Source organism: Phoca vitulina, unplaced genomic scaffold, assembly GCF_004348235.1.
Source record: "Phoca vitulina isolate PV1807 unplaced genomic scaffold, GSC_HSeal_1.0 scaffold36, whole genome shotgun sequence".
NCBI lineage: Eukaryota > Metazoa > Chordata > Mammalia > Carnivora > Phocidae > Phoca > Phoca vitulina.
The window spans coordinates 7,101,797-7,126,362 of record NW_022589739.1 but is presented as its reverse complement, the minus strand read 5'-3'; the positions used below and the strand labels follow the sequence as shown (position 1 = coordinate 7,126,362).

The 24,566-nt window shown below is 36.1% G+C and overlaps 1 protein-coding gene across 3 annotated transcripts in view; it reads right to left on the bottom strand.

Annotated features, from left to right (window-relative positions):
• SBF2 (SET binding factor 2) overlaps positions 1 to 24,566 on the bottom strand; it is a 450,441-nt gene that overhangs the window by 349,799 nt on the left and 76,076 nt on the right. For all 3 annotated transcript variants that reach the window (XM_032427050.1, XM_032427051.1, XM_032427052.1), the window contains exon 2: positions 3,533 to 3,618. In XM_032427050.1, coding sequence (XP_032282941.1) covers positions 3,533 to 3,618 — 86 coding nt within the window. The remainder of the gene's footprint in view (positions 1 to 3,532; positions 3,619 to 24,566) is intronic.

Here is a 24,566-nt window from a genome sequence, read left to right as displayed (position 1 = left end):
AGCACATGAGCCAGGGGAGGGGCAGAGAAGCAGACTCCCTGCTGAGTAGGGAGCCCAATGTGGGACTCAGGACTCTGGGATCATGACCTCAGCCGAAAGCAGACACTTAACCAACTCAGCCATCCAGGCACCCAAAGGGCAAATTCTTTACATAAAAACAGAAGGAACAAATTCAGCATCCTCTAAATTAAATTTGGGTTTTGACTTATTAGTGAATGGATACCTAAAATCCTTTCTCACAAGTCATAAAGTTCAATCTTCAGGCTAAACACAATAATTTGTGTTAGAACTTATATACAACAAATATATGCTGACTGAGGAAGAGAGGTGACAACAGAAAATAATTTCAGTATTATACTCTGAACCCAGATTTGACCTCAGGCAAAATAAACACGTGAAGTTGATTTCTGTACAACAACACAGCATTCTTTTAACATTTCTGAACCTCAGTTCTTCAAAATTATAGAACCCTGTTTTCAGATCCTGATTTACACTAAAATATAATGTCAACCACAGTTTAAAGTATCACTATCAGAATATTCTCAGATTGTGGCTGAGACTAAGAGTCAGTATTTCATGTGGTAATGGATTTAAAACCTAGCTCTGCTGCATCTTAGCTGTTAGAGCTTAGTGAAATTGTTTAAACTTCCCTAATCCTCAGTTTACTTATCATAAATTAGGTATACTACCATCAATCAACCAATTAATGTGAGTTCATCATAATCTATCAATCCTATGCAACTGTTAAGATATTAACATTAATGTTATATGCTAAAAGTTGCTCCACTATTTTGGAAGGGTTAGGATTTTTTTTCCCTGTAAATCACAGGAATAGTGTCATGATCACCCTGGACTCAACAAACCACTTAGAGGGGCACCTGGGTGGCTCAGTCGGTTAAGCGTCTGCCTTCGGCTCAGGTCATGATCCCAGGGTCCTGGGATCCAGCCCCGCATCAGGCTCCCTGCTCCGCGGGGAGCCTGCTTCTCCCTCCCCCTCTGTTCCCCCTACTTGTGCTCTCTCTCTCTCTCTCTCTGTCAAAATAAAATAAATACATAAAATTTAAAAAAACAAACCACTTAGGGACTGAGCCAGATCACCTTCAATTAGACTAAAATTTTATTAGGCCTATATCTGGTCTTGATACTACTTTGGATTACACAGTATTTCACAGTTATTCAAGTTATTGCTATTCAAATGCAGAATGATTGCATGCCTCTAATACATCAAGCATAGCACAAAGCAATAAATAATAAAAAGACAAAAAATTTAAGTTAATGATTCTATTATGTTTTAAAAATGGGCTTTAATAGATGTTAGATCAACAAATTTATTTTGTACTTGACAAAGCACAAGAGACATTAAGAGTATCAAAATTGCATTCAATGATGGAAAAATTAAAAAATAAAACAATTTCCAATGTAATCTAGCAGACCAAATACTTTTTAAGTATTAATCCAGCACAAAAAAAAATCTTGAAATGCTTTGCTAAGAATCAGCCAAGAGGTCATCTAGGGAAATCTTAGGTGAGAAAAAGTTCTGTCTACCTCTTAGCACCTCCACTTCACCCGTCAGCAGCAGAGGACTCTCTACTTGTTATTGAAGATACACTGATAGCACCTGAACATGGGAGTGTCTGTCACACAAAGGAAAAATACCATTTACTAGGTAGTGAAATCAATATGGGTCTCTCCCTCACTACTGGAAAAACATCGGAGACATCACAGTGTCCATGCCCCTGGCTTTCAAAACACAAAAATAATCCCTTCCCAGTCATAGCTAAATAGCCCCAATAATGTCTGCTGTTCTTGAAACTTATAACAGTGGTTTACTGTTCACACTGTCAAAATGATGTAGTTTATTTCCCTCCACACTTTGCTATGAGGGTCAGTAAGAAGTCACAAAAGAGTTCTCAATGGTCCACAGCACCAAAATCTACCCCTTTCAGACATCACTTTTGGATGCTGAAGCAGGGCTTAAAAGCTTTGTTAGTGCAAATACCCGGTAATTCACACCACAAGGCCAATTACAAGTATATGTATGCATATACATATATGTATATGCAGAAGAGAAGGATGTGTATATGCAGAAGGAGAAGAGAAAGGACTACAAGGGGCTCTCCAAAAAGTTACTTTTGCTTAGATCCTCACATTCTTTCCCCATTTTTAATATCAAAATTCAAGATTTGCCTTCTCTGTGTGTCTACAGAACCCACAGCCCTCTTTATACAGTTGGGTTGTAACAATCAAAATTAAGCATTCAGCAATGTATCTTTTATCGAAATGGACAGTCATTAGCTAGAATGAGAAAATTCACAATTTTCAACATCAGTTTTATTCCTAATGGGTATTTCTGACCCATGATAACAAGAGAACGAACAATTCTGCTGCAGAGGTTGGGGAGGAAGGGGAGAGGCTGCAACATGTAGAACAAACGACAATAACAAAACAATTATCATCATCATTATCAACAAGCTACCTCATTTGCTGAGCACTTACTTTATGGGAGCCATTGTTCTCAGCATTTTGTATATTTTTTCCCATTTTATCTTTACAACACCCTATGAGATTGGTATTGTCGTTCTCTTCATTTTATAGATGAAGACACTGCTGCTCAAAGAAGTTAAGTAACTCGTCTAAAGTCATACCATTCAGCTGGGATTTCAACCCAGGCAGTCTCCTCCAGAGCCTGCACTCTTCACTATCAAATCATACCAAATGCTCTCTCAACAAGAACTACTTTAAAGAACAGTTCTCGTGTGTGTGTGTGTGTGTGTGTGTGTGTGTACACTCACACAATATAAATATAGACACACACATACACATATATCCATACTCCACCATGTTTGAGAACAAAACTTCATAGTCATATTGCAAAATACCTTAGTACTCATCTTTCCAGCCCCTCATTTTACCACCACGGATCTGTCATCACTTAGATTGTCCTGGCCATCAAAATTACGCTCAATCGTTAAACTCCTTTAAAATGACTGACAAAAATAAAGCAGTTGAATTTCACTATTATAAAGCAATCTGCAGATCATGTGCTAAAAAGAATTCAGATTTGTGACTTCAAGACCAAACTGAACATGACTGGTGATCATTAAACCAACCTCTGGGAGGGGAGAGGAGGGTGTCTGTTTTTCGTTTAGTTTTCACCAAAACAATAACGTGAAAATGTTCAGACAAAAATATAGTAAGTATTTGTTTAGTGGCACACTATCACTGAAGCTAACAGGCTAAGATTTTGACTAATGAATCAGAGGAATTTTTCAGCTTCCATGTACATAAAGATCACTAATTTCTTCTTGAATATTATAAAGAAGCTTAAATGAGAAAAGAATAGCAAAACAGGCATTCCAGAATCAATATATTCAAAGGTTACTATACTTGGAGACAGGGGGATTATTTCTAGTAACATGTTACAGTAAATCACCAGATTATTTAACAGTAACTATACAACAAATATAACCATAAATGTAGAATAAAAAGAAAAGTATCATTATAAAAGCACAATAAAGCAACACCAACTTACCAATTCAATTCCCTGTGGAAAAGGTGTATCATCCCAGTCCTTCTGTGGAAATCTCTGGATTATTTTCCCCAGACCTGCTCCTGACCCTATTAAAATCAAAGTGAATTAGTTATATAGCACAAAAAAAGTCTTAATACTCGTTATATTAATACTTATTTATAAATGAGTATTTGCTGAATAAATAAATATATTAATTAAATATTCTCAAGTTTCAAAGGGCATAAAAGTATTTACCTTCTAAACATAATATTGGAATAACAAGCAATCCCTATCCTATAGACTCTCAAAAGAGGGACACATATGAAAAGCTAGGAAAAATAAACAGAGGCATTAAAATCTAGAGCCCCTACCATACCATGAGAGAACTGCTCCTGGTCCCAATAAGGAAAGCAATCTTCTCAGTACCTCTAGTTGGAACTTAAAAAAAACTCTTCTAGGGAGACAAAATAATCCTAAGTGACAAATGAAATGGGACTATTAGCACTATGCTTCAGTTATGGGCTACATAAGCACTATTACAGGTAAAATAAGGATTTTTAGAGTGGCCTGAGAACTGGACAATTGTCTAAGCAGGGTTTCTTAACATCAGCACTATTGACATTTTGGGCCGGGTGATCCTCCGTTGTGTGTTGGGAGGCAGGGGAGGGCTCATCCTGTCTAGGATATTTAGTTTAACAGCATCTTTAGCCTCAACCCACTATCACTGCCAAGTCATTACAACCAAAAACATCTCCAGACATTGCCAAGTGTCCTGGGAAAAGGGGGCAAATTGCCCCTGGTTGAAAACCACCAGCCTATAATATGACTGTTGTAAAATTATCCTGTGATTCTAAAGAATAGATCAACTTATAATTGAACACTGGAGAGATAATCTGTGAGTAACTTAGGGATGGAAAGTACATGTTAGATCTAAATTACTTTTTGCTAAGATACTTTTTTTTTTTTTAAAGATTTTATTTATTTATTTGACAGAGAGAGACACAGGGAGAGAGGGAACACAAGCAGGGAGAGGAGGAGAGGGAGAAGCAGGCTTCCCGCGGAGCAGGGAGCCCGATGTGGGGCTCGATCCCAGGACCCTGGGATCATGACCTGAGCCAAAGGCAGACGCTTAACGACTGAGCCATAAGACACCTTTTAAAGAGTGTCGGGTGCTTGCATATTTAAATGTTGTCCCAGTTGACTTTGTAGCGAAAGCAACAACACCTACCTTAAGGGAGCCTTTAACACCTGATTCAATTTGCTAATTTAAAAAATTATCCACCATCATCTATTACCCTCTCCCTGTGAATTCAACTTCCCCCGTGGCCTTCATCTAGAGTTCAATCACTTTATGGCCAAATTTTTATCTTTAAGAGATAAATAAAAAGTTTAATTCATTTAACTGAACAACTCAGTACTGTGTTATAAAAATGAGGTCACATTTGAAAAAGGCAAAATAAAAACATTCTCAATTAAATGAACAACTGCTGCAGTATAATAACTCCTCATATATTCGTCATTATAGGGGAATGAAAGATTTCATTCAAGGTAAACCTAAATTAAAAGTGGTTTATCACAGGCACTTTTTCAAAATCCACCTCAAACATAACCACTTCTGACATGGCAAGCAGAGCTAATTCAACAAATTGCTAAATACTAGGGATAAACAAATAAAAAAGACATGGCCCCTATCCTCAAGAAACTCATAATTATTAGGAGGTACACACAAATAAACTGATAATTTCAGTATATTATGGTAAGTGCAAGGATAGAAGGGAACCTAACCCAGCACAGCAGAGAACACTATGGAAAACTTTCTAGAAGAAATGACAACAAGCTTTTTCTTTCTTTCAGTACCATCTTTGTATCCCCAAGCACAGAGCATCCTGAATACCTGGCATTTAGTTCATACTGAGTTAAATGTTAATTTTAATAAATTTGTTAATATTGACAGAAATTGTTTTCAACTCACATCTCCCTGTATTTTCAGAGATAAATGCATCTTATTTATCTTATATTTAACAAGGTATCCATATACTGTTTATTCAGTTCTGAGAGTGACATGTAATCTATTTTAGGCCCAATAAATACCTTATATTAATTTTTACTAATTATAAAAATTATAAATGTGGGGCACCTGGGTGGCTCAGTCATTAAGCGTCTGACTTCAGCTCAGGTCATGATCCCAGGGTCCTGGGATTGAGCCCCGCATCAGGCTCCCTGCTCAGCAGGAAGCCTGCTTCTCCCTCTCTCACTCCCCCTGCTTGTGTTCCCTCTTTTGCTATCTCTCTCTGTCAAATAAATAAAATCTTCTAAAAAAAATTTTTTTAAATTATAAATATTATAGAATATTTTTTAAATACATAAAAATATAAAGAAGAAATCACCCATAATTCCACAGCTAGAGAAAATTACTGTTAATATTTCAGACTATTTTATCCCAAGTTTTTTTGTGTACACATATATTTTTGTACACATGTATTTTTTTTCTACAGAACTGAGATCACACTAAACTCTAGCTTTATGTATTCATTTATTACTCGGTATTTCACAATAAGCCTCTGCTGTTAAACATACATTTTCTAGCTTCTCACTATTATAAATAATGCTACAAAAAGCATCTTTCTATATGAATCTTTATCCTCATCTCCCTTTTCCCCAGAAAAATTCTTAGATATACAACTACTGGGTCATTCTGTAAATTCTTTAAGTATGAGACTAGTGGGGCGTCTGGGTGGCTCAGTCGCTAAGTGTCCGCCTTCAGCTCAGGTCATGATCCCCGGGTCCTGGGATCAAGACCCGCATCAGGCTCCCTGCTCAGCGGGGAGTCTGCTTCTCCCTCTCTCCCACTCCCCCTGCTTGTGTTCCCTCTCTTGCTGTGTCTCTCTCTGTCAAATAAATAAATAAAACCTTTAAAAAAAAAAAAAGACTAGCATTTTCACCACATTCTTACCAACTATTGTTACTCTAAACATTTGTTTGCTTTAATTACTATCAATTTGAGAGATTAAAAGTTCTTCTTTGGCAGCAGTATAACTTTCAAAAGTTCTTCAGAAGTAACATATTTACTGATTTTAAAATAATATGCAGTGTCTCAATAACATGAAAGCTCAGTTTGAAATACTGATATAACATTTCTAAATGCACACAGAAATATGATTCATGAGTGATATGATTTTCAGCTATATGATAATGTTATCTGAAAATGGAAATTAGGTTAGAAAATGACAAATAAAAATGGTAAAATAGTATCTCACTACAAATAAAATGTGGAAAGAGCTACAATAACTTGGTTTTCAAATATATAAATTGCTGCAGCTACCAACTTTTGAGGAACTTATGAAAGTATCTTACAAAAAGTAAACGAACATTGTTTGATTCTTGTTTCTTGATTTTTAAGCATTTAGTCTGAATATTTAAACTCATTTTCCTAGTTTATATGTTTTATCTGACACTTATAGGCAATACTGGTTGTATGAAAGAATGCTAAGAAAATGGCATTTTACGTTGAGAAGCAAGCCACAGTGAGGGAAGAGTGTTCTAGAGTCAGATGTCCACTGTGGACTGATCCCTATGTCCAGAAGTAAAGTATGCCATGTCAACCAGAGTGGCTGTGGAAGCAGTTCTTATTTGCACCGCATATTAAGTGGAGCTGAGTTATTGGGTTGGGGAGGAAGAAATTCCTTAAAAGAAAGGGGACCACTTCCTACAAAGGAGAGGTGCTAGGCAGACAAAATTGTGATTGTCCACTGCATTGTATGTAGCTAAACCGGAAAAGGAAGGGGTAGTTATTAATCAGTGCCTTCATGTTTTCTTTCCAGTCCCTAGTCTCCTACCCCATCATAAAACTAAGAAATATGACTAATGTAGTTAATATATTAAAAGGGGATGTTCAGCAGGACACCAGCACATTTGGAAATGCTTTTCTTTGAAAAAAGTATATATGCTAGACAAACTGTCCAAAAACAAATTTAGGAAGGGTGAGGAAATACTGGTGTGGTCAGGCACACTTTTCCCTCCTTTATGTTTGGTAACCCACTTTCCCCTGGGTCCTGCTAGGGCTGCGGGCTACCCAGCTCAGCCACAAAGATTAGTAAGTGACCCAGGATGATCCAACCACCCATCACCCCCCCTAACAAAGTGACTGTTCTAGCTTTGGCCAATGACCCCAGAAGAGCCCAACGTATTCTCTGGGGTTGCTAACTAATATACTATAGGTGTGGCATTGCCAGAAGCTATAAGGAAGAAGTATATCTGGGGCACCTGGGTGGCTCAGTCATTAAGCGTCTGCCTTCGGCTCAGGTCATGATCCCAGTGTCCTGGGATTGAGCCTCACATCGGGCTCCCTGCTCGGCAGAAAGCCTACTTCTCCCTCTCCCACTCCCCCTGCTTGTGTTCCTGCTCTCGCTGTCTCTCTCTCTCTCTGTCAAAAAAATAAATAAATAAATAAAAATTAAAAAAAAAAAAAGGAAGAAGTATATCTGCAGAAGAACTATTGACTGAGTAAGGATCGATAAGGCAGAGAAATGTAATACTCTGCTCTACACAAAACAGGATACTTGTTATTTGTTGTTTGTACCAACTGACAAAAATTAGTTATTTGAGTGCCTTCTACATGTGCTTAGAGTATAGATGTACAAAATATATACTGCTCGGTTTAATATAGACTCTGAACTTTGAGAGATGCTATTCTAATATACCATTCACTAAGTCTTTTTCTGTGATACGTTTATCTAAACAACCAGATCAGAGGTTACCTACACTAGACTGGTTATATGATGTCCATCTGCTCACATCCTTTTCTATCAAAGATGGCATGACTCACAGTTCAAGGAAGGGCAGCAGTCACATTCAAGAACATACAATCCTATCACTCCTCTCACCAGCCAGAAAGAAACTACTAAATCCTTTATTTGGTTATTATATTTACTGTTACTTGTCTATCTCATCTCACTAGAATGAAAACAATGATTTTTGTCCTACTTTGTTTACTGATGTATCTAGGCACTTAGACTAATTCCTGGTCTGGTATTTATTACATACTTAATAAAATACTTGTTGAATAAATAAATGGGACTATTGGGTAGGCAAGGGCATCTATAAACTGGCAAGCAACTTTTGACCAGAATGACCTGACTGTGAAAGGTATGCTAGACAAATCAAATCCTACTGTGAAAGAATTTTGATTAGGAAAAATGAGACTAAAGCAGTAAAAAAAAAAAAAAGGTATCAAGACTTGCTATGATGGGGGCACCCGGGTAGCTCAGTCAGTTAAGCATCTGCCTTCGGCTCAAGTCATGATCCCAGGGTCCTGGGATGGAGCCCCACAGGGGCCTCTCTGCTCGGTGGGGAGCCTGCTTCTCCCTCTCCCTCTGCCGCTCCCCCCTGCTTGTTCTTGCTCACTCTCTCTCTCTCTCTCCGTCAAATAAATGAATAAAATCTTAAAACAAAATAACAACAACAACAACAAAAAACAAAGAAAAAGACTTGCTATGATGTAGAAAAAGGTCAGGCACCACAGGGGGGTCATGTGTAAAACCCAAGTTATAGAACAAAAGAAACTCTAGGCAGACCTGCCAGCAGAAACAAGTAAAGAATACACATATGTAGAAGGAAGCAGAGATGCCCCAAGAAAAGGCTGTACAGCTAAGTTCTACCTCCAGTAAACTCTGGCAGCACCATAATGTCTGTCACCAAACTCTGGAAGTATTTTTATGATATCCTTCCCTCAAGCTAGAATGAATAGGTCTGTATTACTTGTCACTAAAGAATCCAAACCAGAATACACACGTAACAAGCTCCTTGATAGATCAGCTCTTTCAAACTGGTTAAAGATCTGGAAACAATTAATTAAGAAATTTAGTCAGAAAACTTAAAAAGAAAAGTAGGAAGGGCATAAGAGAATATTGTGTTCCAAATACCTGAAGAGCTATTACATGAAAGAAGATGGAGTGAAGCAGACTAGAGCCAAAGATATAATTTTGAGTTATTTTTTAGTTATTTTGAGTCAACATAAAGAACCTTCTAAGAATGACAATTATCAAAAAACAGAATGATCTGCCACAGAAAGCAATGATCATACCTGAAGTTTTAGAACAAGCTACCAATTTTTCTGGTCTAGGAAACCATGCAGAATGGTAAGAGAACAAATCCATAAAAGCTGGCAAGCAAACTATCACATAAATTCATTTCTTCAACAATAACACTATGTCAGGTCTTGTGTTAGGTGCTAAGGAGAGAAGGATAAAACTTGCTGTGAGAATATTTAGAACTTGAATTGAGGTTTTTGAAATGCAAATAAAAGGGCAGATGTAGGCACAGTATAACAACAGGAAAGATTAGGAAAGAAAACTGTATTGTTTAGAAATCAGGTCATGAGTCTAATGAAATCAGAGACAGACTACAAAATTCCAAACTAAAAAATTCCACATTTTGGAAAAGAGCTATTTCTTACTTCTATTTTGACGTACTAGCAGCATCATTTAAGCCCAAAGATGAGAAATGTAAACTTTCAAGAATCCAAAAAAATAAATAAATAAATAAATAAGGGAGTATCCAAAAGAAAAAGCTTAAAAGCTGACATCCTTTCATGGCTTAAAAAGCAATTCAAAATTGTCTACAAGTGCAGGATGCACACATGAAGACTTCTTCTCACGATGACTTTGTTTTTTGTTTGTTTGTTTTTTTAAAGATTTTATTTATTTATTTGACAGAGAGAGAGAGAGACACAGCGAGAGAGGGAACACAAGCAGGGGGAGCAGGAAAGGGAGAAGCAGGCTTCCTGCGGAGCTGGGAGCCCACTGCGGGGCTCGATCCCAGGACCCCGGGATCATGACCTGAGCCGAAGGCAGACGCTTAATGACTGAGCCACCCAGGCGCCCCAATGACTTTATTTTTTAAATGATTTATACACCTAGCAAACTTTATACTCAGTCCAGTATTAAAATTTAATACTGCTAAGATATTCATGAAAAACTGTGGGAATTTAAGTATGGACTTTCTGACTGGCTAACACATTTCAAACTAAATTTATTATTATTTACATGCAAAAACAAAAGTTTCTTTAGCTCTATTAATAATGAAGCATATTTGTCTTTTTCTGTGTAGCTTTTTCACTAAGCATTATACTGGGAGGTAGGGGAAAATAGAGAGAGATTGGTAAAAGGGTACAAACGTTCAAGTATAAGTTGAGTAAGGTCTTTTCAACATCTATTTATGATAAAAATTCTCAACAGGTGGGTGTAGAGGGAATGTACCTCAATATAATAAAGGCCATATATGACAGTCCCACAGCTACCATCATACTCAACAGTAAAAAGCTGAAAGCTTTTCCTCCAAGATCACAAACAAGATGAAGATGCCTGCTCTTGCCACTTTTAAAACATAGTATTGGAAGTCCTAGCCAGAGCAATTAGGCAAGAAAAAAAGAAATAAAAGGCATCTAAATTGGTAAAGGAAGTAAAATTATCACTATTTGCAAAGGACATGATATTATATATAGAAAACCTTAAAGACTCCACCAAAAAAAGTTAGAACTAATCAACAAATTCAGAAAAGTTGCAGGATACAAAATCAATACATAAAAATTGATGGTATTTCTATACACTAATAATAAAAAAAACTATTGGGAAGAGAAACTAGGAAAATAACCCCATTTACAATTACAGCAAAAAGAATAAAATACCTACAAATGAATTTAATCAGGGGGATAAAAGACCTGTATACTGCAACTGCAAGACATTGATGAAAGAAATTAAAGAAGGCACAAATAAATAGAAAGGTTTTCCATACTCATTAATGGGAGAGTTCTTCCATATTGTTAAAATGTCCATACTACCCAAAGCAATCCATAGATTCAATGTAATCCCTATCAAAATTCCAATGGCTTTATAGAAATAGAACAAACAATCCTAAAATTTGTATGAAACCAAAAAAAGACCTCGAATAGCCAAAGCAATCATTAGAAAGAACAAAGCTGGAGGCATCACACTCCCTGATTTCAAACTATATTACAAAGCTATAGTAATCAAGATAGTATGGTATTGGCATTGGTTATGATCTCAGAGTCGTGAGATGGAGTCCTGCATTGGGCTCTGCGCTCAGCAGGGAGTTGGCTCAAAATTCTCTCTCTCCCTCTCCCTTTGTTCTCCCTTGCTTGTGCTCTCTCTCTCTCTAAAATAAATAAATAAATCTTTTTTTTTTTTTAAAGAACTCCTACAACTTAACAACAACAAAAGTCAAGTAATCCAATAAAAAAAATAGGCAAGGACCTGAATAGACATTTCTGCAAAGAAGAGATACAAATGGCTAACACCATATAGAAAGATGCTCAACATCACTAATCACTGGAAAAATGCAAATCAAAACCATGAGATATCACCTCACACAGATTAGGATGGCCCCTATCAAAAATCCAAAAAATAAAAAATGTTAGTGAGAATGCAGAGAAACTGGAACCCTTGTGCACTGTTGTCTAGAATGTAAAATGATTACAGCCATTATGGAAAATAGTATGGAAGTTCCTCAAAAAATAAAAAACAGAATCACCATATGATCCAGCTATCCTATATCTGAGTATACATCCAAATGAACTGAATATAGGATCTCAAAGAAATATTTGCACATCTGTGTTCACTGGAGCATTATTCATAATAGCCACGAGGTAGAAGTAACCAAAACATCCATTAACAGATGAATGGAGAGGGGTGCCTGGTTGGCTCAGCCTGTCAAGCCTCAGACTCTTGATTTCGGCTGAGGTGATGATCTCAGGGTTGTGAGATCCAGTCCCCCATCGACTCCACGCTGGGTGTAGAGCCAACTTAAGATTCTCTCTCTCCCTCTGCCCCTCCCCTTTTTCTCCCTCTCTCTTAAAAAACAAAAACAAAAACAGATGAATGAATAAAGAAAATGAGGCATATACATACAATGGAATATTATTCAGCCTTTAAAAAGAAGGAAATCTTGTCATATGCTACCAAGGGAATGAGCTTTGAGGACATTAGGCTAAATGATAGAAATCCATTACAAAAAAACAAATACTGCATGATTCCATTTACATGCAGTATGTAAAGTAGTCAAGCTCTTAGAAACAAAGTAAAATGGTAGTTGGCAGGGCAAGGGCAGGGTGGAAAGGGGAGTTGTTCAGTTAGTAAAAAGATTCAGTTTTGCAAGATGAAAAAGTTCTGGGTATATGTTGCAAAACAATGCGCTATAGTACACATATAGTAGTTAACACTACTGTACTATATACTTAAAAATGTTTAAGATGGTATACTTTATATGTGTTTTTTACCACAATTAAAAAAAAAAAGATGGCACAACCAAAAACTCATGGACAACATTTACAACAAAACTAGGTGAAAAGGTATCCCCCAAAATACTGCAACTGGAGGAAAACTACTAACAATCACAAAGCCTGCAAGTATCAGCATCTTTTGTGCAAGAGTAAGAAGGAAGCAACAATAATGGCTTGAGAAGAGCAGACAAGAAAACAAGAGAACCCCAAGATAGCCAGCAAGTATTCACTGGAAAGCTGAATGGCCAATTTAAAAACAGCAACTAAAAATGGAAGAGCAAGGACAACACTTCCACAACAAGAACTAAAATTGCCGGAGCAATCTAACCCCTCATACTGCAGAAACTACAGGGAGTGGAATCAAAATCGAGCAGGAAAGGACTTACACTCCCTGACTTAAAGACTTACAATAAAGCTACAGAAATCAAGAAAATGTGGTACTGCCATTAAAATCAATAAATAAATCATATTAAAAGACAATAAAAGGAAAACCTTAGAACTGTCTCAATAAATGCAGAAAAAGCATTTGATAAAATACAATACCCATTCATGATTAAAAACAAACAAACAAAAAAATAAAAACAAAACAAAACAAAAACCTCAGCAAAGCACAAATACAACTTCCTCAATAGATAAAGAGGATTTATAAAAAGCCTATGGCTAACATCATACTTAATGGTTAAAGACTGAATGTTTACCCACAAAGATTCAGAAAAAGGATGTCCGCTATCATGACTTCTATTCAACACTGTACTGTAAGTCCTAACTAGTGCAATAAAAGTAGAATACTGTCTTTATTTGCAAACAACTTGTAAAAAAAATCCTAAGAAATAAAAAAAAGGCACTAGAATAAATGAGTTTAGCAAGACCTCAAAGAGTCAGTATAAAAATATTGACTGTATTTCTATATACTAGGAATAAAAATTAAAATAAAAAATACCAAATGCCATAGCATCAAAAACTATGAATATTTAGGGTCATTAACAGGTAAATGAATAAGCAAATTGTAGTATATCCACACAATGGAATATTATTCAGCACTAAATGGGAAAGAAAATCGCTGATATATGCAACAACATGGATAAATCTCAATTATGTTGAGCAAAAGAAACCAACACAAATAATGATATACTACAGGATTCCATTCCTCTGAAATTGCAGAAAAGACTAATCTATAGTGATAGAAAGGAAATCAGTGCTTGCCCAGGGCTAGGAATGGGTATCAAAGGTTAATGTGAATAAAAAGGGTGCAAGAGACCTTTTTAGAGTGATGAAAATCTTATTTTCATTGCAATGATGCTTATATACTTCTGTTACCAGAATTATATGTCTTCTTTAAATTTTGCCTACAGTCAGAATAGAATTTACCATAATCTACCATAATCTCTGGAAGGATGAAAAGAGTCCTGACACAACTCATCTGTAATATATACATTCCTCCTATATTTCACCATGCTCTTCTAGTCTGTATTTGGACAGGTATTGTGACACAAATGTGCAGTATCTCAAGGCAGCCTATCTTATCTTTGGATGATTATCATAGAAGACCTTTCTGAGAAACTAACATGAAATATTTAATTATGCATGTATATTATCATAATCAATTTATCAAATTCTTTTATTTTAAAAATGACACTAAATGTAATATGTGAATTAAAACTGAGAAGACAAGTGTGTCTGTTAAAATTTAAGATTAGTTATTTTTCTCTCTTTTCTCTCTATATACCTATTGGTTTTTCATCACAAAATAGATAGGTATCTTTAGATGAATTTGAATAATTTAAAACTCCAGGGAATAGGAAATGTGTTGTTTTTAGATACACCAGGTTGAATAGTGTACCTCAAAGATTCATGTCTAGTAGCCAAAACCTCAGAATGAAACCTTATTTGGAAATACAGTCTTAGAAGATATAATCAGTTAAGATGAGGTCATAGTGGATTAGGGTATGCCCTAATCCAATGACAGGTGCCCTGGTAATAAAAAACAGAGACACAGGGCGCCTGGGTGGCTCAGTTGGTTAAGCATCTGCCTTTGGCTCAGGTCATGATCCCAGGGTCCTGGGATCGAGCCCCGCATCAGGCTCCCTGCTCCCTCTCCCTCTACCCCTCCCTCCTCCTCAAGCTCCCCCCACCTCAAATAAATAAATAAAATCTTTAAAATAAAATAAAATAAACAGAGACACAGATAAACACACAGGGAAAATTACACATGAAGACAAAAGCAGAGACTGTAGAGTTGTAGCTATAAGTCAAAGAATGCTGAGGATTGCAGGCAACCACCAAAAGCTAGGAGAGAGGCATAGTATAGACTTTCCCTCAGAGCCCTCCAGAAAAAAACAACCTTGCCTAACACCCTCATTTCAATCTTCTAGTCTCTAGAACTGTGAGAATAAATTTATGTTGTCTTAAGCTACTCCCAATTTGTAGTACTTTGTTATAGCACTCCTAGAAAACTGAAATATTTGGTAATAAATACTTCATTACATTAATAGGTATTTGATTTTGTTTACATGAAAAAAAAACTTGAGAAAAAAATCTGTTTTGCTGTAACGTCTACCTGTTGGTCACAGTCTACCTACTTGGGATACAGGATAAATTTAGTCCCATTTCTACTTGACAGTCCTTCAAATATTTGAATACAGCTAACAAAAATCTTGTCCCCCTGCCTCCTCCTCTATGCCTCTCTCCAATGCCCCAATCTTCACTAAATATTTTCAATTTATCCCATGGATCCCAATATATATATTTTTTACATGATTAAGAACATGGACTCAGGATCTATACTACCTGTATCCTAATCCAGTTCCATATCTATTTGCTATGTGACCCTCGGAAAATAACATTACCTCTCTGTGCTTCATCTTTTCGCATCATTAAAAAGGGATACTATTACCTACCTCTTAGAGTTCTTACGAAAAAATGTAAGTTAATATACATGTAAAATATTTCAACAAGTGTTTGGCATATGGTAAATACTATATAAATGTTGTTGATGATAACAGTGATGACAACCATGATGATTATAACAAAATGAGTATGTGCCGGTTTGTCTAAGTAGTACTCAGAGCTGAACATAAACTGGAGATTACCGAGCTGATCTAATTATATAATGTAGAGAACGGCTGCTCTCGATAACTGGACCACTAACAGTGAAGTTTGGTGTCGTATTAGGTCTTTTGGTGACCACAGAACTAGATTCATTGAAGTTACTTTTGAGTGAAACATGTAAATCTTTTTTTTAAAACATGTTTTGATACTATCATGTATCTATACAAAGGTGTTTCAGACTCAAGTTATATCTCTGTGAAATTTCTTTAGTCAGCCCAGCACACTCACTTTTTACATCCTATGTCTGTTACCCACTGTATTTATATCACTGTTTTTTGGGGGGGTGGGGGGCTGGTTTTTAGTTAGGACATATATATATCATAAAATGTGACCACTTTAAGTTAACAGTTCAATGGGTATTGACAAACTCTCAATAAAAACAATTTCAGTAAGAAAAACAAAAATTAAAAAATGGATATTATTTGTGTTATACTAAAAAGCTGCTCAAGAAGTTCCTCCAGAGAATATTTTCCAAAAAAACTTCATTAATATTGGTATAGGTCTGATTAAATTTTTAATTTATTTTACCAACTGGAGTGAAAATTTCTACTTAGAAAAAGTCTCAGTCAAAACATGCTATAGACACACTACTGATATTGGTACCAATCCCACTGCATTCTGTATCAAAACAATCTGCTTGGAACTTCAGCAATGTGCCTAGCACCTGTTCTCTACTTCCTTGAGAATGTCATCTCAGGGGAAATGATTAAAGCAAAAGCACAAGGCTAGAAAGCCAGAAATTCTGACTTTTCAGGTACATATAATTGACTTACTCATCTTAACAGGGTAGAAGCTGACCAACAGAAACTTAATTTACCTGTTCATAGGTAAAATTAAGATGAGGATCATATTCAACTTGTAGGTCCCAAGCTTCCCATCCTCAATTTACAAAATCTGCTTTTTAGCAAAAGATAATTGTTTAAATGTTGTTTACTTGTTCACCAGAAGACTTACGTTATAATGCCAAAATAATCAACTAGAAAATCGAAGCTCATCAAAATAAGTAGATCTGATTGTGTCAGTATAGACCAATTTTCAAAGGATAAGGAAAATAAAAACTGCTCATTCACTGAAATGAAAGCATGCAGGAAATTATTCCATAAAAGGCTTTCATATTTGATCCATTTAGTATTTAATCAAAGACGTCTGTTTATTTCAACTGAAACAAGGCTTTTGTGGTTATTCAAAAATTTAGGTAGGAATGTAATGTGATTTTCTGATTTTCCAGTATAATCTCCTATTATTCAATAGGTTTATTTAGAACACACAAACTATTTTTTTCCGGAGTTAAACTTAGAAAAAAAAGAGCCCACGGGCTTTTACAGCAGTTAAAAAGAATGCATTTAAAATTGAACAGAATAGAGAACAAACTATACCATTAAAAATAATAAATCAACAATAGCGACACAACTTTTGTCTCTATTAAACTAAAAATTCATTGATAATGCATAAATTCAATGATTTAGAGAATAAATGCCAGGATTAAGAAAAACAGAAAAGAGCACAAACTGAAATTAAAACTAAATGTATAATTTTGCATTTTGTGAAGCTCTTTAGACTGCCTCTTCCTACTTAATAAAATGTCTTCTTTAATAGCAGTAAAGAAAGAACAATAGGGAGTCTGAAATGCTGTAAAAACTATATAGTTGCATATCAATATTTTTAAAAAGAAAGCCTTCTCAAGTCTGTATCTCCAAATACCTACCAAATGTGCCCTCACCCCAAGCACCACTGACAATCACCCCAGGAATTCACTCTCATCATCTTTCACCTGGATGACAGCAGCAGCCTCACCACCTCACTTCCTGATTCCTGTTTCTCTTCACTCCAACATGTTCAAGCCTCTGGCAGTATGGAAATAAGCTCTGCAAAGTTAAAGTTCATCATGCTAACTTTCTTGATCAAAATCATTAAATGATTCTCTCAGTGGCTACATAAAAAAATTGTCTAAAAGTCATTACTTTAGGAACTTCCACATCACCCAAGATGGAAATAACAAGGACTGAATTTACCCACCAACTTGTAACAACTAAAAGCCAGACAAAAATACACGAAACAATGGTTTTCAGACACTGACATCAGGCAATAGAGGACAGTGAACCCTGAGAGAAAGTATACAAATAAGTACGCCTTACAATTGCCCCAGCTTACTCCCTGGTGAGCATTTCCAGACTGCAGGAAGGGGTAAAGGGAAATCCAAGCAGAGTCCAGCAGTGTCCCTAAGCTGAAGCAATAGAGTTGGGAGTCCGGGAAAGCCAAGAAGGTTGGAGTTCACAGGGCAAAGTACCAAAGAGAAGAGAGAGTCATAGGAAGAGAGAAGACCAGAGCAGAGATCCACAGTTGGTCTCTTGAGTCTTCAGCTAAATACTGATATGAGAAAACCACCTGAGGCCAGGGAATAAACCACATGAAAGGAACAGAGAAAATGATTTCCAGAGCTCACAAAAGGCAGGAATAGTTTGTGTTCCCAACAGATGGGGAGCGGGGGGAACAACACCTCTTTTAATTCCTTACGCTTCAGGCAGAAATTTCAGAAGGGTATTGCCTCACTAATGTGGAAAAATTAGCCCTAGACTAATTGCTGCTGTGGGCCCACCTAACAAAAATGAAAAACAAGACTCAAAAATATCAAGCCATTTCCAAGTGATTTAATTACATTTGAGGACAAAGTTCAAGAATATATACAAGAACATAAAAATATTCAGCACTCAACAGAGTAAAATACTCAATGTCTAATATCTAGCCAAAGACTACCAGGCATGAAAAGAAGCAGAAAAATATGAGCCATAATGAAAAGAAAAACCAACCAACTGAAACAAACTTCAAATCAACACAGATGATGAAATTAAGAGATAAAGACATTCAAAATTATTATGAGTATGACGCATATTTTCAGGAATAGTGACATGAGTGAGCCTGGGTGGCTCAGTCGGTTAAGCATCTGCCTTCAGCTCAGGTCATGATCCCAGGGTCCTGGGATTGAGCCCTATGCTTCTCTCTCTCCCTCTGCCACTCCCCCTGCTTGTGTGTGTGCGCTCTCTCTCTCTGTCAATTGAATAAATAAAATCTTAAAAAAAAAAAAAGGAATAGTGATAGGAAAAATATACTGGATAGAATGAATGAATTAGACACTACAGAAAAAACAATTAATGAACTTTAAGTTATAGCAAGAGACTCAACAAAATGAAACACAGAAACAGACTGAAAAAAACATGAACAGAGCAGCAATGAGCTGTGGAATAACTTCCAATGGCCTAATATGCATGATTAAAGCAGTGTAACAAACTCCAAATACAATAATAATAATAAAGAAAACTACATCAAGGCATATCATAGTTAAATTGCTTTAAAAAGATATAAAGCAAAAATGTTAAAAACCATAGGAAAAAAGACACGTTCTATATAGAGTAAAAAAAATAAGAATGACAGCAGAGTTCTCAAAAACAATGCAAGCTGGAACACAGTAGAATCACATCTTTAAAATACTGAAAGAAAAAAAAAATCAATTCAACATTTTGGGCCCTATGGGCATGAGATTAATCTCCCCTACCAAGAATCATCAGACATCCCAGCCTGGGGAACACTTTTGCCACATCAGGCAGCACCAGCATGAACTAATAGGAGAACCACATAAAACCAAAAAGACCAAAATAACACTGCAAAAGCTCTGAAAATTAAACCGCCACTAGAACAACAACTCACAAAATTAGACCATACTCCATGTGCTAAATCTAAAAAGAATGACTAATTGCCAAAATGTCCAGGATATAATAAAAAAAATCACCCATCCTACCAGGAACCAAACCTGAATGAGAAAAGACAGTCAACTGTCTTTATCAACACAGACATGAATCAACTGTCTTTATCAACACAGACATGAATCAGATACTGGAATATCTGACAAGGATTTTAAAGCAGCTGTCAGGGGTGCCTGCGTGGCTCATTCAGTTAGGCATCTGACTCTTGATTTCAGCTCAGGTCATGATCTCAGGGTGGTGGGATCGAGCCCCACATCAGGCTTTGTGCTCAGCGTGGAGTCTGCTTGTCCCTCTCCCTCTGCTCCTCCCCTGCTTATGCACTCAAACTCTCTAGCTCTAAAATAAATAAATAAAATCTTTAAAAAAATAAAGCAGCCGTCATAAAAATTCATCAATAATCAATCACAAATTACCTTGAAACATGAAAAAAATAGAAAAAATAGAAAATATCAGGAAATAGAAGTCATAAATCAAAAGGAAATTCTAAAACCAAAAAATACAAAATAACCCCCCTAATAAATAAATAAATAAATAAATAAATAAATAAATAAATATTTTTAAAAATTAAATAACCAAATAAAAATCTCAATGGATGGGTTCAACAGCAGACTAGTTATGGTACAGGTTAGAATTAGTGAACTTTAGGACAAATCAATAGAATTTACCCAATCTGAAGTAAGAGAAAATAATGAGCTAAGAGAAATATGAAGAACAGAGCCTTGGGGAACTCACAGGACCATAACAAAATATCTAGTGTTCATAACACTGGAGTATTAGAGGAAGAGAGGGTGGGACTGAAAGAGTATTCAGAGATAATAATGGCTGAAATACTCCCAAAATTGGCAAAGCAACAAAAAATTTCAAGAAGTTGAGTGAACCTCAAACAGAATAAACTCAAAAGCAATTTATACCAAGACACCTCATTATTAAACTTCTGGAAACTAAAAAGGAAAAACTCTTGAAAGAAGTGAGAGAGGGGCGCGTGGGTGGCTCAGTCGTTAAGCGTCTGCCTTTGGCTCAGGTCATGATCCCAGGGTCCTGGGATCGAGCCCCGCATTGGGCTCCCTACTCAGCGGGAAGCCTGCTTCTCCCTCTCCTACTCCCCCTGCTTGTGTTCCTGCTCTCGTTATCTCTCTCTCTGTCAAATAAATAAAATCTTTAAAAAAAAAAAAAAGCGAGAGAGAAAGAACACATTGCCAATAGAATAACACCAACTCAAATGACAGCAAACTTCTCATCAGAAGTCATGGAAATCAGAAGTGGCACAACATTTTTCAAGTGTTAAAAGAAAAAACTGTCAACTATGAATTCTATCTCCAGCAAAACTATTCTTCAGAAATGAAGGGAAAATCAATGTTTTCGGATCAAAAAAACTAAAAGAATTTGTCACTAGCAAACCTACCCTTAAAGATCAGCTAAATTGTTCAAACAGAAAGGAAATGCTACAAGAAGCAATATTGAAGCATCAAGCTGAAAGAACAATGGAAAAAGTAAAAATATTAAGTACACAGAGTAAATTGTCATTCTCCTTATGAGTTTCATAAATCATATTTGATGATTAAAAATTATGACAATTTAATTCAATGTCTGAATACCTTCTATAACATTCCCAAATACTTGTTCATCCTCTGCCTTAACATCTGAAGTGAAAATGAAATCACTACTTCCCAAATTATTAAATAGTTCTTTCTTATGTTGAAATAGTTGTTCAGAATCCAAGTCTCCCTAGGACTGGGGTTTTATTTTTGCTCAGGTCAGTCACCCTCAGACCCAGATCCAACATTTATAAGTGCAGGTACTATACATGAAGCATATAATCCTAACAACCTATGAAATAAAAATATTAATCTCCATTTTACACATAAAGAAATAAATATCAGATAATGTTCCCAAAGTCACACTGTATAAATAAGTGGCAGACCACAAATGTGAATCCAAGTCATCCTAAATCTACTACTCAAATGCTTCTCAACCAATGGCTAGTGTCCTGAGGTCAACTGAATCCAAACTTCTTCCCAGTGCAATATCATCCACTCTCATCCTTATTCCAATAGGCTTCAGGATCACTTAAAATTCCTCTGTCCTTGAAGCTTATTGCTTGCCTGACTTGCAACCTTTATTTAGTTGCTGTACTGACAGGGCGGATGGAATGGGAACTGCCAGAATCAACTCTGCTTTCAACATAGAACTTAATCTGTATATGACCCTAGTAAATATGTCTAGTTCTAGGGCACTGGCTCTTTCTTATTCCTTCTATTCTACTGAAAGAAACTAGACCATTTCAGGGCAAGTCCAGAGATATAATAATTAACATTCTTTGTACTCAATGTAAACAAGCTAAAAATAAGCTCAACCATCTCCCACAAGTAATCAACTACTTAAAGCCAACACTGTGTCTTCTCAATTTGCTTTCCATTTCCCTTCTCATGTCAGTCACTCTTCTAAGTCCAAACACTTTCTTTTCTCAAAACACTACAATCTTTTTTCTTTACAGCCTTAAAGACATCAACAGTAATTATGAATAGAAAAAACCCAAAATATAAATATCTTCCCACAGTAAATACCTTCAAACTAATCTAAGAAAGTCCTCACAGATATACACATACACCATTAAGTCTGGTTAAAAAGCAAACAAAAAAAAACCAACCACTACATCAAGAGATCTCAGGCCTGTCTTAGCTTTCTCTCTAACTAGTAACCTTAAGCAAATTCTCTAAATTCTCTGAACCACGGTCTCTCACAGAATAATGATCTCAGGTCCCTTCTGGCTCTAAAACTCTACACATGATAATACCAGAAAACGTGAAATACATACATTTTACCACTAGAGGGCATAAAACTATGATTGTTGACGAAAACCTCTCCCAGATAGATTACCTTGCTAGGAAAACTATACTATTTAAACTATATGAATTTAAACTGAGCCTCAATAATTTGTCTGCTGGCAAAGAACTCCCGGCTACTGCCTAAATATTGTTATTTTGTATTATGTAGGATAAAAGACTTCTTTCTGCACTGGTTAAATTTATCTTAAACCAAACTGAAGATCAAAAAGACATGCTTATTTTGTAATACTGAGACAATAGCAAACTTGCAAATGAAATAGAAGTAGAAGAAGAAGAGAAGAAAGAACAGAGGGGTAAAGAAAAGAGAAAGGAGGAGGAGGTGGGTGGGGGTATGGGGTAAATGGATGATGGGCGTTAAGGAGGGCACTTGTAATGAGCACTGGGTGTTATATTCAAGTGATGAATCACTGAATTCAACCCCTGAATCGAATAATACATTGTATGTTAACTAACTTGAATTTAAATATCCCCCCCCCCAAAAAAAAGAAAAGAGAAGGGAGGAGAAAAAGAAGCAGCTTTTTTTAAAAAAATTCTGCAGCATAATAGATCTGTGCCTTTCAAAGCATTTTAGAAATATATTACCATTATATAACAGAATATTTAGTCTCTGTTAATAATATAGCAGAAAAAAATACTCCCACATGAACATTTCAGACAAATTTCTTAGAAACAGCTTAAAAACACTAAAAGTTAGCAGTATCAATAATAAATCCATCTTTTTAGAATGAAAAGAGAATAGCAAATTTAAAATAATTCCTCTCTACTGTGACTTGCTGTATCACTTTATGCTTTTTAAGTTTCCCTCCTATTGAAGACAAGTTACTATGTGACAGGTACTTAGTTTTAGCATAAGAATTTTAAAATAGAACATTTTTAAACTAAGGAGAAAAGTTATTGATTGAACAACAGCAAAGGTTAGCATGTTCATCTTTCTCAAACAAGAGATTCCTTTTTGTTGCACAATGCAACCAGGCATTATACACATAAATTTTTTATTAAAACTCATTCAACATGTCCCTATCAATGGGTTCCCTAACCGTAAGTCAGTAAAGAAGGCAGAAAAATCTCCATGTTTTAAAGACTCTCCAGCAATCTGTGCCTTACAAATCAATCAGGCTTTTAAAGAAACATAGATGCCAAATTTCTTCTCAAATATTTTATTTTATTTTATTTTTTTTTTTTTAAGATTTTATTTATTTATTTGAGAGAGAGAATGAGAGACAGCACGAGAGGGACGAGGGTCAGAGGGAGAAGCAGACCCCCCGCTGAGCAGGGAGCCTGATGTGGGACTCGATCCCGGGACTCCAGGATCATGACCCGAGCCGAAGGCAGTCGCTTAACCAACTGAGCCACCCAGGCGCCCTCAAATATTTTAAACATGTCCTCCACCTACAATGTTCTTCCCTTCACAAATCCATGTTCTTCTGCATCTCTTAATTTCCAACTCAAAGTTCACCTTTGAGCAGAACTATAGCACAGATAATCTTAGCCATATATCTTCTGCCCAACCCTTCTCAAAAATCAAACTTCCTATCCTGCAAAACAAAAACCAAATTCTAGACTGGTTATAATATACTTTACAACAGGCTGTTTCCCTTGAAACTCACCTGAAAATATACAATAATATACTTTACAACAGACTGTTTCCCTTGAAGCTCACCTAAAAACATACATTGCCTTCTCCTACCAGATAAAACATCATCTTTCTCAAGCTCCTCGTGTCATCCATCTATACTCCTTATTGAGCACATCTGCAGACACAGCAAATAAAGACCAAAATGGGATTTTCCATCTTTTCTGTAAAACCTGTATCTTCTCCTCCATTCCCTGTCTCAGAGAGTGGCACCTTATCCATCCAGGCATTCATTGTCTCTGTTAGGATTAGGTTTAGCAGCATATGACAGAAAACATAAAATATTAGCAGTTTAAACAAAATAGAGGCTTATTTCATTTCATATAAAAGAACCCATAAGCAGGAGTCCAGGACTGACAGATCTATGGTCTCAGGAATCCAGCTTCTTTGGATTCACCACTCCACTACCTACAGG